General features: G+C 39.6%; 1 protein-coding gene across 5 annotated transcripts in view; it reads right to left on the bottom strand.

Annotated features, from left to right (window-relative positions):
- Window positions 1-4309: 4309 nt before the first annotated feature.
- TCF12 (transcription factor 12) overlaps window positions 4310-12535 on the bottom strand; it is a 373959-nt gene continuing 365733 nt past the window's right edge. For all 5 annotated transcript variants that reach the window (XM_028100191.2, XM_028100192.2, XM_028100193.2 and 2 more), the window contains 2 exons: window positions 10076-10229; window positions 4310-6665 (listed from right to left, as the gene is read on the bottom strand). In XM_028100191.2, coding sequence (XP_027955992.1) covers window positions 10087-10229 — 143 coding nt within the window. In that variant the 3' untranslated portion in view covers window positions 4310-6665; window positions 10076-10086. The remainder of the gene's footprint in view (window positions 6666-10075; window positions 10230-12535) is intronic.

Below are 12535 nucleotides of genomic sequence, written 5' to 3'. Positions count from 1 at the left end.
AACCATCATGGCAAATGACTGGGTCATATTTCAGGTCAAGGTGGTCCAGAGGCCCTGCCACAGCCTGCTCCCAACATGGGGCTGCCACCTTGGCCCGTCAAGGACCAACGGTCGAGGAGAAGAGACTTGGGCTTGAAGAAAAAAAAGGGCTGTTGAAGGCCAGGGAAATGGGAGAAAGCAAAAAAAAAAAAAAGAAAAAAAAAAATCTCATAGGGTCCCTAGGGACCCTGCCTGGGAGCAGGGGAAAAGGGGTCTGTTTAGAGCTCCTAAAAATATCTGTGCTGTCCCTGGGGGTCCTCATGGCCTAGGCAGGCACTGGGTTAGATCTTCAGAGATAAAGAAATGGGCTTTCCTCCAAGAGGGGAAGACAAGTGTTCTGTTTCTTCCCAAGGAGATAATAAAGAAACAGAGAAGAAAAAGTGGTGACTGAAAGAGACTGTGGAATTGAAGAAACCCAAAATGGTTTTATGACCTTTGGAAGTCCTAGTCTCTATCTTATCAAATATGTTAAGGGGCACCTGCCTGGCTCAGCTGGTAGAGCATGTGACTCTTGATCTCAGGGTTGTGAGTTCGAGCCCCAAGTTGGGTGTAGATTACTTAAAAATAAAATCTTGTAAACCACCCGCCCAAACAAATACATTAAAGTGAGCTCAAATCCCACATTGAAAAGTAATTTTACTTTGCTATGAAATTTTGAGGTAACTTTTAAAATTACTTTCATTTTTACAGTTTAATTTTTTTTGAGAGAGAGCGAGCAAGCTCATGCCATGGGGGTGAGGGGAGGGGCAGAGGGAGAGGAGAGAGCAAATCTCGAGCAGACCTCCCACTGAGTGTGGAGCCCAACACCAGGGTCCATCTCAAGACCCTGAGACCACGACCCTAAGCCAAAATCAAGAGTTGGTTGCTTAATGGACTGAGCCACCCAGGTGCCCCCATTTTTGCAGTTTTTTATCTTTCAGCTCCATAATATTTTTTTCAGGTTGCAAATGTTTTCACAGTCTTTGAAGGGCTTGGAGGCCTGGGGCATTGTGTTTACAGTGCCTAACATAAAAGGCCGAGAAAGCCTGGAGACTTTAGCAAGGACTCTGTCTAGTGGAGCATCGACCCTTAGTAGTGAGAAAGGAGAACCTAGCAGCATGCAGCAGTACCCCGTATCAGTTTTTGGAAAAGACTAGAGGTCTAGGGGGTGCCTGGGTGGCTAAGTTGGTTGAGTGTGTCTGCCTTTGGCTCGGGTCATGATCTTGGGGTCCTGGGATCAAGCCCCATGTCGGGCTCTCTACTCAGCGGGGAGTCTGTTCCTCCCCCCTGCTCATGCTCTCTCAAATAAACTGAGTAAATAATCTTAAAAAAAAAAAGTCTGGCAGTCTAGGCCACAGGGAACAGAAAAACCCTTTCGGGTTGCCTTCTGGAATAATTGATTTAAGAGGGAAAGAAAAAGAAGACAAGGTTATTTCTAGTCCCATGGACATGCATGCCCAGTATAGGGCAGAGTAAGAGCTCCTGGGGCTGGGGACACTCATAGGGGAACACCCCAAAAAGATGAGGGCATTGTCGCCTTCCAAACCCGGGTGGCTACAAAGATGCCCATCCAGTAGGCAGGGACTTATCACAATGTCCCCTGAACATTGTGGACACAGCAACCTGAAGAAATTCACCAGTCTGCATCACAGCTCACAAAAATGGAGGAATGGGGTTCATCCTTCTCAGTAACACGTGTAGGTTTACTTGAATGTGGAATGGCAGTTTTTCAAATACTGATCAGCCTGTTGCGATGAGCTACGATCCCAGTGACTGCTCCGCAAACCCTCTGGGTTTTGCCGTTTGTAGGTAGTAGCGGTGAGGTGCTGTGGAAGCCGTGGCGGGTCATCTCCATCTCCCCTCAAGGGAGAACCTGTCGGGGGAGTTGGTGGTCAGCATCCAGGGGCAGCACCTTTGCTGCCGTGTTCCTGAGCTCTGTCTTCCCAGGTGACTCCCAGGAAATGGTTGGCCACAACAGGCACATTCCTACCCTACCATTTCTGCCCAGTGCAAGACCCTCAATGAGCAATCTTCGTGGACTCCATCGGACTGCTCGGGATTCTCTTGAGGCAGCCTGAGGCTCTTCCTACCTAATCCTTTTTCCTTCTCCTCTTCTTTCAGATGTCAGACCTGCATCATGGTAAGGCCATTCCCTGGCTATGCCTGATTCCTTTCCCTTTTGTTTCCCACTGGTACTACTGCTAACAAATTCCTCTAACTCCATGTTGGCATCTGCTTCCTGAGGACCCAAACTGACACAGCTGCCAACCCACACAATGTGACCAGCCAAAGCCTACCGGCTTGCTCTTAAAATGTGAAGGCTTAAAAAATAGTCCTAGTCCTCATAAATTGTAGCCATAGGAGGGTGCTGAAAATAAATGTTTCTTTGGATTGCCCCAAAAGAATGCAGACCACTGCAAAGATGGGTCAACATCACTTGGGGTTGACTGGACCACCATTACCTCTCACAGGATGGCTAATGAGGAATCATCCTGGGAGCTGGTTTTAAGGAAAGCTACCAATTATTTAAAAAATATTTATCATTTATTGAGTACTTAGGTGAAAGGAACTGTGGTAAGAGCTTTCCATACATTGTTTCATTCAGTACTTACACAATTCTAATACCTATCTCCCATTTTTTCAGGTGAGGAAATGGAGCTAATTAGATGAGCTTGGATTTGAACTGAGGACTGTTTGATGCCAAAGCTAATACTCTTTAATCTTGACGCACGCAAACAGTACACACACATGTACACATGATGTGACTTAAATTTTGAGTTTCCATAGAAGAAAAAAATATAGGAACCAGAGGAGAGGAAAAACAAGAGAAAAAAATGTGGTAGAGGAAGCAAAAACAAAGCCACTGAATAAAATCAGCCTAAATATCGATAGAGAGAAAATAAAGGCAGGGAGATTTTGTCGAAGTTTTAAATGTCTTGATCTTTTACTGATCACGTGCTCTTGGAGACATACAACCTCTCTGGGCCTCAGTTTTTTTATAATCTATTAATGAGGTAGTTGATGAGATGGTGTCTAGATGTCATTTCAGCTCTAACATTCTATATTTTCTTCTTAGAGCTTTTTACTTAGTTTACTGTTTTGTATAAAAAGAAATCAAAGTACAATGTTTAATTGCTTTCATCATATCCCACAATTAGTAAAATGATCTGTTGGGCCTCCATTGTGAACAGTGGTCTTTACAATTAACCAAGAAAAGCAATTTGCCAGGATCCCAAGAGGGTGTGATCACAACCATGTTTTTTTTTTTAATTTTTTTATTGTTATGTTTTTTTTTTTAAAGATTTTATTTATTTATTCATGAGAGATGGGCGGGGGAGAGAGAGAGAGAGAGAGAGGCAGAGGGAGAAGCAGGCTCCCAAGGAGCAGGGAGCCCGATGCGGGACTCGATCCCAGAACTCTGGGATTACGACCTGAGCCGAAGGCAGACACTCAACCATCTGAGCCACCCAGGCGCCCACAACCATGCGTTTCTTACACACAGGCCCTACATTACTGAAAGTTTGTCCAAAAAAGTTTGTCTACAGTTTGTCTCAGGTTCTTGCTTGGCATTAAGTCCTCATGGATAGTCTCTATGCATATTTTTGGTGGTGATGGGTAGGTGGCATTGTGTGTGAAAATCTAGATGAAAATAGAATTTTCTACTTGAAAACAGTAAATAATACCAGTCTTTACTTACGACAGAGGCTTTTTGTAAGAAAAGGGATATAAAACATGAAGAATTTTGAAAAATGTTAATTTGAAAAGCCTCCTTTGAGTGTTTTTCCATCCTTCGCTTTTCTCTTAATCTGCAAGAGAGCAGATTTTAACTACTAATCACTGTTTGGTCAACCTCCAGAAAAAGGCTAAAAGGCCACTATCCGTAGAGAGGGCAAGGGGAGAAATACACAAGCCAGGGCAACTACAGAGTAGATTACCAACTTAGTTCCACAAGCCTGATTCTGTCCTGATGGGCTTCCCAGATAATGTAGATAATGCAGATTATGAAAAGCTCTGTAAGCCTTAAAAATTCTCACCACACACAAAAAAAAGCAATTATGTGAGGCGCTAGGTATGTTAACTAACCTTACTATGGTAGTCATTTTGCAATATATACAGATCTCAAATCATAATATCATCCACCTTAAACTTACACAATGGTATAATGTCAATTATATCTCTATAAAGCTGGAGGAAAAAAGAAAAGCAGTGTGGGAGGAATGAGATGGAGAAGAGAACAAAATGCATTATTCTTTAAGAGAGGAATATAAAAAACTCACTAGTTTACTATGTTAAAAAAAAAGATGGCACATTTATTGCTACATAAATGTTATATACATATTGTGTTTTCTGTTACAGTGACAGAAAAAATTTTGAACTTCTTGCTGCTGGTTGAAAAGGTTTATCAATAATACCTTGAATTTGACACAGGATACAAATCGGCAATAAACCAACAATGGAAACTGGAGAACAAGATGAGAAGCAATTCATCTCGGACAATTAGCTCTTACAATACTCCATAGGTACTACACGGTATGCTAGAATCCTACTATGGTCTTAAAATGCTATTGTAAATTTCTGATATTAATGAACAGGTTATGGTAAATAACCCTACATTTTTACTACCTAATATAATAAAATAAAGTAAGAAACTTTTTACTGAAAACTTTTCGATTTCAAAAATCTAGAAAGAGTAATATTTAGAATTCAAGAAATTTTCTTACAAGATTATTGTATAAAAGACTAGCTACAGTGAAAAATAAGCCAAATGTTTTTTCTTTCTATTTTATGAAGGAAAGCTTCTGGGCATACTGCAAAGTCTAATATAGCGAAAAAGACAACAAGCTCTGAAGAAAAAAAGGCCAGGCAGTGGCGTATGCTCACTCACACATCATAAGCAACAACTTCTGTTTAGCTGATTAACACTGAAATGAAGAACAAGGCCACAGATAGAGTCTGATGTAATTGGAGAATATATGCAAATTAAAGTAACCAAAAAGTCCACTAAGTTCACAAAAGACAGATTCGTTAGGAATCATCCTGATTGGAGGATCTGAAGTCCTGTCTTAATTGTTTTTGTTCTTTCAAATTAACAGAAATCTTTAAAGTTACAGAGTGATTTGGGTCCTTTCTTCTGTGTGCTGACTGCCTTTGTTGATACTGGCCATAAGGAATTATTAAGCCAAGACAACCTTGTTTAGCATGTTTTTCTCTCCCAGGGCTGTTGTGGTGGAAGACAGATTTCATGGAAGTTCAAAGTGATTATGATATCTTAAAAAACAACTCTTAAGGATTAGAAACAGAGGGGTGCCTTAACGTACTGTGCTAAGATGGACTGACAAGCACTGGTTTACGGCTAATCTGGCTCATCTTCTTGGGACGGGGGCAGATGGTTTGTGGTTGATTAAATCACCCACTGAATTCCTCCCCATTGACCAGCCATCCAAGTGACAGAGAAATAAAGGCGACGATAAGGAAACACGGGTGACCACTGCTCTTGTATTCCATTTGGTAATTAGCCTCAGAGTGGTGTGTTCATTTATCACACTACCTGCCTTGGTGACTACCGGGTTTTGTTATGGTCACCATAATCACAGCCTGAAATCTTCTTTATATTTTAAATCCATTTTTGTGCTTACTTTACAGCTAACACTTTACAAGTACTATATGTAGTACTTACTGCTTGGAAAACAAAGCAATTTCTAAGAAGTAGATTCTTCCCTTGTAATTTACACTCTTGCTATTACAAGCTTTACTATGAAATCTAGAAGCTTGAAAAGTCTTGGTTATTATTAGAAATAAAGCAATGTTTATTTTGGGGAAAATCTAGGGGACAAAATTTCCCCTTTAAAATCTTAGCTAGGCTATGGTCACAGATGGTCTCTGTTTATCTTTGTAAGGTAAATATGCAAAGCACATAGGACTACATGAGGATTCTGGATTGTGACCATAAACTATTCAGATTCAGAGACCAAATATAACACCCACAAAGAGAAAATAAAAATGAATGAAAAAATGAGAGCGAAAGAAATGCTATACCAAGTAATATTTTCCTATTTCATGGAAAACACTATTCATATGGCAAAAGGATAGGAGAGGGCAAACAAAAGACTTTTCCCTTCCTTTTTAAGACACTAATAGGTATGCCGGGAATGCTAAGGGCCAATGGTTGTCACTGCTTTGTTCTGCACGTGAACAGCTTTAACGAATGCTGGCATCAGCTGAGTTTAGATCAGCTTTCCACATTAACTTTTTCCCTTTATATGTAGACCTTACAGTTCCATAACAATAAATAAAATTTGTAGTTACAATGCATTTGTCAATTCAGTTTAGGCACAAGGCAACTTCCACGATGAGTGGAGAGATCGAGACAGTCTCTGATTGTGCAGAAGCGACACACTGCTTGCAACAAAGTGATATGTTGCAAACATTTCATGGGCTGACGTTCTATCTGATGAGCTTCCTATCTTCACTTCTGATGGAAGTGTTGACCAGTTGCTTTGATCGTAGGATTACATTTGAGTTTCTTGCTTCAAGTGTTTTGTTTTTTCTTCTCCCTCCTAGCAGGTTTGTGTCTTCAGATAATCTGAGTTGTCCAAGTCCTTATGAGGAGAGGTCACCTTCTATCTAGCCTACTGATAACTCTGGAACTGTGGCAGGGAGAGTCAAGGGAAAGAACAGAACCAGTTAGGACATCATCATTAAAAATAAATACCTCCCCCAAAAAAAACAAGTTGATATTGATATTTCTCATTTATACCCAGGTTTATACTAAATTAGCAGTCTGCTAAATGACTTATAAAAGAGCTTCAGAATTTCTTTTAAGGTGTAATTGAAATAGTGTAAGATTTTTAAAGGAGATCATGTGATTATAGAAATCAAAAGATACAGGATTATACAACAGCTGGGGCAATTATGCAAACTTCTATTTTGGCAACATTCAAGTTGCCAATACCTGAATTCTGAGGTTCCACTCATCCATTTTTCAACGGAGAGACGATGGTAAAGCATTCACCTACTGATACATCTAGTCTACCATATTGTCTTAATAGTTTACACCTCCTCTAAACTGAAAGTTTCTGAAGGCAGGACCATTTGGTATTTGTTTTGTTTTTTTTAAGATTTTATTTATTTATCTGACAGAGACAGCGAGAGAGGGAACACAAGCAGGGGGAGTGGGAGAGGGAGAAGCAGGCTTCCCGGTGAGCAGGGAGCCCGATGCGGGGTTCGATCCCAGGACCCTGGGACCGTGACCTGGGCCCAAGGCAGACGCTTAACGACTGAGCCACCCAGGCGCCCCTGGTATTTGTTTTCACAATGGTTCCTGTTCCTGGTTCACAGAAGGTCCTCAGTAAATGTTTGTTCAATGAATGAATGAATGATTAAACTTTACTGGTATTAGTACAAATTTTATACACTTAACAGTCTCAATTTACCTAGTAGTAAACACTGAAATTTTCCATTTTAGCCACTTTTGATGAAAGTAATTTTACAAAGAATCATACCTTTCACTTCTTTATTTAACAATAACCACAGTACTGTTTTATAAGAGTTATGCTCTTAGAAATGGATAACCGAGATACTCAAAGCTACCTGGCCTTATATCATGTGGTGGTAAATTCTGTGCTTTTATAGTCAGTCATTCTGTGATCATTTATCAGCCATTTTGGTTCTAGCAGTCATTTTCCTGCTGCCCAGTCTTTTGCTGGTTTTTAATGTTATTCAGTTCTATAAAGAACTGAAGGTTATAAGGTGAAACCAGACAACCACCTTTTGAAATTAGCAACCGTTAAAACATATGTTAAGATAATAAACACTTAACCTATAAAATTTTATGGAACCAACTAAATTTGCTACATTTCTTATAACCCTGAAACTTTCTTTTTTTTTTTTTAAAGGATTCTTCATCTCTTTTTGATAGGTGAGAATGCCCAGGTTTAATTTTAACTTAAGCGGTGGAATTTCCTCATTCTTGAGATAAGGATAGAGACATGAAAGCAGTATTAGATATGGAAGCAGTAAAAGAATAGGAAGTAAACAGGGGAGGGAGAGAGAGGTGAGGTAGGGAGAGAGACCAGGAAGAGAGTAAGAGGAAATGGGTACTAGAGACAGACAGAGGCTCTGTGACAAATGTGACAACTCAATGTCAAGTGCTCTTTTCAGGGGCGCCTGGGTGGCTCAGTCGTTAGGCGTCTGCCTTCAGCTTGGGTCATGGTCCCGGGGTTCTGGGATTGAGCCCCGCATCGGGCTCCCTGCTTGGCTGGAGGCCTGCTTCTCCCTCTCCCACTCCCCCTGCTTGTGTTCCCTCTCTCGCTGTGTTTCTGTCAAATAAAATCTTTGAGAAAAAAAAAAAAAAAGAAGTGCTCTTTTCATAGCCCGGTGGCTACCTGGGACCTGAGCATAACAAGTTACCTCATCACTCTTCTTTAAAATGAGTTGCCAATTTAGAAACATTGAAAAACAATGGCATGTTATTTTAAAACATTAAAGTCTATTTTTGAACAAAATTATCTTTTCATGATATTCTATATTTTCCACAAAATATGCAACAGTGGCATGAGTTTTAAAGGAATTGTACGTTAACTAACTCTTGCCTGAAGTCTCTTTGACCTGCATAATCTATTAGGTTGCTGGGTATTGTTTTGTGGGGGAGGTGGGTTAGTTTTCTCCAGCGTGCTAGTGTTACAAGTATAACTGACACTTAGTCACATTAACCCTTCTTCCGTTTGTCCCCAAATTAACTTTTTTTTTTTTTAAAGATTTTTAAAAATTTATTTGTTAGAGAGAGAGAGAGAGTACAAGCAGGGGGAGCTACAGGCAGAGGGAGAAGCAGGCTCCCTGCTGAGCAAGGAGCCCGATGCGGGACTTGATCCCAGGACCCTCGGATCATGACCTGAGCCGAAGGCAGCCGCTTAACTGAGTGAGCCACCCAGGCGTCCCTCCCAAATTAACTCTTCAGTTTTGGTCTAGTTTGATCTTAGGAATGATATATACAGAGGTGGTAGGAACCAAATTCTTCAGGAAAAGGTGAGTTATGTTTGTAGTTTACAAAATATCAAATTCCGGATTTTCAGCTCAGAATGAGATAGCTACAAAGCTGACCAAATGAAATTGCACTTGATATTTTTTTTTGTGCTCCACACCTCCCATTCATTCACTTTTATTTACTGCTTTTAACATGCTGATGAAATTGGGAAAAGAACTACACACTGCTGCAGGCAGATTATAAAAAATGAAGTTCCCAGAGGTATTCCTAATCCATGCTGCTAGTTAAAATATTTAATTACATTCTATATTAACTTCTGCCACCTAAATAATAACTACAATTTAGGTTGTTATAGATCATGTAAATGTCTATCTTTAAGAAAAAAGATCATTCACATTAACTACTTGGGCAACAACCTCATATTACCCTTGTCACACTGTTAAACAAAAAATCGTTAAGGAAGTGAATTGTGTTTAATCCATAAGGGAAAGATAAAAACAGTTTTTCAACATGTAAAATTCCAGAGAGAAGGGCACTGTGGTTCTATCAGATGTAATACCTTTACATTCATTAGTAGATTCCAGAAGGTATAACTGATATGCTTACATGCTTATGAGAGAAGATGCATAGCTGATCCAAATGGAAGCAAGCAGTAACTCTTTTGTGTATAAAGATTTCATGACAAGAAGAGGTAGATGGTTAAGAGAAAACTGGTTGAGAATGAAGACTATGAGTGGTAGCAAAAGTTATTTGACAGATTAGTCATTGCACTATTTTCTTCTTGGATCAGAGTAGTATTCATGTGAGATCATATACATGATGATCCAGAGCAGGAGAACCCAAATTCTTTGTAAATTACAAGATACTATCACACTTTGAATAGTAATGTGATTTTAAAGGACATTGGCTCTCTAAGTATGGTTATACAACAGAAAGGTAAACTGTTTGGGATTTCAAATTACCTGTGACATTTACCATGACCACTGCCACCAGAGAATTCTGTTCAAAGGTTCTAGCTTAGTTTAAGATGAATCAAGTAATTTCCTTGCACTTCCTTTTCATTCCCACACTTACCTGGCTGATGTTTACATATGACCCATAGGGTTGGTAGTTTCACTAAGCCCAGGATGGGTTCCTGGCAGTGTGGTTGGCGGCTCTGCCGATACGGCAGAAACTTTTTCTTCTTCCCTTCTCTTAAGGCAGGCTGCTTTGGGGTTAAGGTTCCTCTCTGAAACAGGGAAAAATAATTTTTATCGTTAAAGTCATAAGTTAGGAATAAGACCTCTTAGGTCTTAAACTGAACAAATTGCTCTTATGTTTTCTTTCTATGGGGATTACCACTCTCAGCAATTTCATTCCCACACTGAATAACATTACACAGGTAACAATGATGTGCTCACATAAACCCTCAGATTAAATAAGCCTCTAAGCTTATGTTTTTTAGTGAGTATTTGGTGTTTTCTTCTTATTCTGCTTCTGATGTAGTCTTCTAGGGTTTGATTTGATCTATATCAATATCTAAAGGTAAAGGCAGTTCTTTTACTGCTTTACTCAAACATTTTGGCAAGTGCTGTTGTTAGTCTACCAAATCTCCTCAGTGTCCTAAGATATGGTACACTGGATTGATATGAATGCTGACATTCTCTTATGTACCTGGAGAGAGACATCTGTGCCTTATCTAGAATTTTATCAGCTTAGAAAATGATAAAATAGATACCCACAATTAAAGAGGGCACGTTCTGCGTGGAGCACTGGGTGTTATGCACAAACAATGAATCATGGAACACTACATCAAAAACTAATGATGTATGGTGATTAACATAACAATAAAAAATTAAAAAAAAATAGATACCCACAGCCATTCCTCTATAAAAAATGTGCCAACTCCTCAAGAGAAAGAGGTAGCTGGCATACTACCTTGCTTTTCTACTTTTATATGTAGAACGAGATGATCGAATAGTTCTTTCTACTGCTAGAGGTGTGATTAAAAGGGTGATAAAAACCTCTACTGCTTTGTATATAAGATAGCAGAGACAACTAGATGGAATTTTTGAAGTGGGCATTTTCAAGAGTAGGGGGTCTTACTATGTGAAATAAAGGGAAAGAAAAGCCAGTGGACTGGAGACCCACTGGATCAAAATCCACTTGGGAATTATTTTTCATGATATCTTTTCCTTAAATGAGTATATATGTATGTATTTATTTATTTTAAAGCTTTTATTTATTCATCTGAAACAGAAAGATACAGAGAGAGAGAGAGAGAGAGCATGAGCAGAGGGAGAGGCAGAAGCAGACCCCAACTTGGGGCTTGATCCCAGGACCTGGAGATCATGACCTGAGCCGAAGGCAGATTCCCAACCATCTGAGCCACCCAGGTGCCCCCTTAAATGTGTTTTAAGCACAAGATATCTAACCCATGACAGCTTCTGGTTCGTTTTTTGTTTCTGATATCATAAAGTATAAGTGAAAAGTTGTTATATGTATTTTTATAAACTGATTAAAAATGTCCTAATGAATGTAATATAAAAGGATCACTTAAAATTAGTCTGTAATGAAGGGGTGCCTGGCTGGCTTAGTCAGTGGAGCGTGGGACTCTTGATCTTGGGGTGGTGGGTTCGAGCCACAAACTGGGTGTGGAGATTGCTTAAAAATAAAATCTTGGGGGGGCGCCTGGGTGGCTCAGTCATTAGGCGTCTGCCTTTGGCTCAGGTCATGGTCCCAGGGTCCTGGGATTGAGCCCCGCATCGGGCTCCCTGCTCGGTGGGAAGCCTGCTTCTCCCTCTCCCACTCCCCCTGCTTGTGTTCCCTCTCTTGCTGTCTCTCTATCAAATAAATAAATAAAATCTTTAAAAATAAAATAAAATAAAATCTTGGGGCACCTGGCTGGTTCAGGTGGTGGAGCATATGACTCCTGATCTTGGTGTCGTAAGTTTAAGTCCCATGCTGGGTGTGGAGACTACTTAAAAATAAAATCTTTAAAGAAAAAATCTGGAAAAAAGTTAGTCTATAATGAAAACTGTATTCTGTAGAAGTTGTGATTTTTGTTAGATTTTCTTGAAATGGCCAGCTGAATGCAACACAGCAGGATTCTTCTTTTTTTATGTACTTCCTCTAAGCCAAGTAAAATGTATTTGAACATGCACTTACAACACATATTTATAGTCACTTCTGAGTTTAAAAAAAAAGTAGACAAAAGACTTTATTATGGTTAACTCAGCTGATTCTATTGACTACTACTCATGCACAATGATAAAATTTCATTTTAGAGTTCTTATTTTCTCAGCCCCTGCATTTAGGAAAAGACATAAAGCCTCTTCAACTATGAGGAAGATCAATGAAGAAAGAAAGGTACACACTTATTATTAGGATAAGTAGTAAAATAAAAAGCCATGTTCATCATTATGTAAAAATTTCGGGAATTATTTTCTTAACAAGTAAATGTGCACTTCTAACTAATAATTAGAGTTCTTTTATTAGGTGTCATGTCCCTTTGCTGTGCAGGGAGCAGTCTCATATAATGACTGGAGAGACTGA

This window comes from Eumetopias jubatus, unplaced genomic scaffold (assembly GCF_037043125.1).
Source record: "Eumetopias jubatus isolate StellerSeaLion01/CBP00866 unplaced genomic scaffold, mEumJub1_p1.0 scaffold_7, whole genome shotgun sequence".
Taxonomy (NCBI): Eukaryota; Metazoa; Chordata; class Mammalia; order Carnivora; family Otariidae; genus Eumetopias; species Eumetopias jubatus.
Note: the sequence above shows the minus strand (reverse complement) of the source record. Positions and strands in the feature narration are given on the sequence as shown.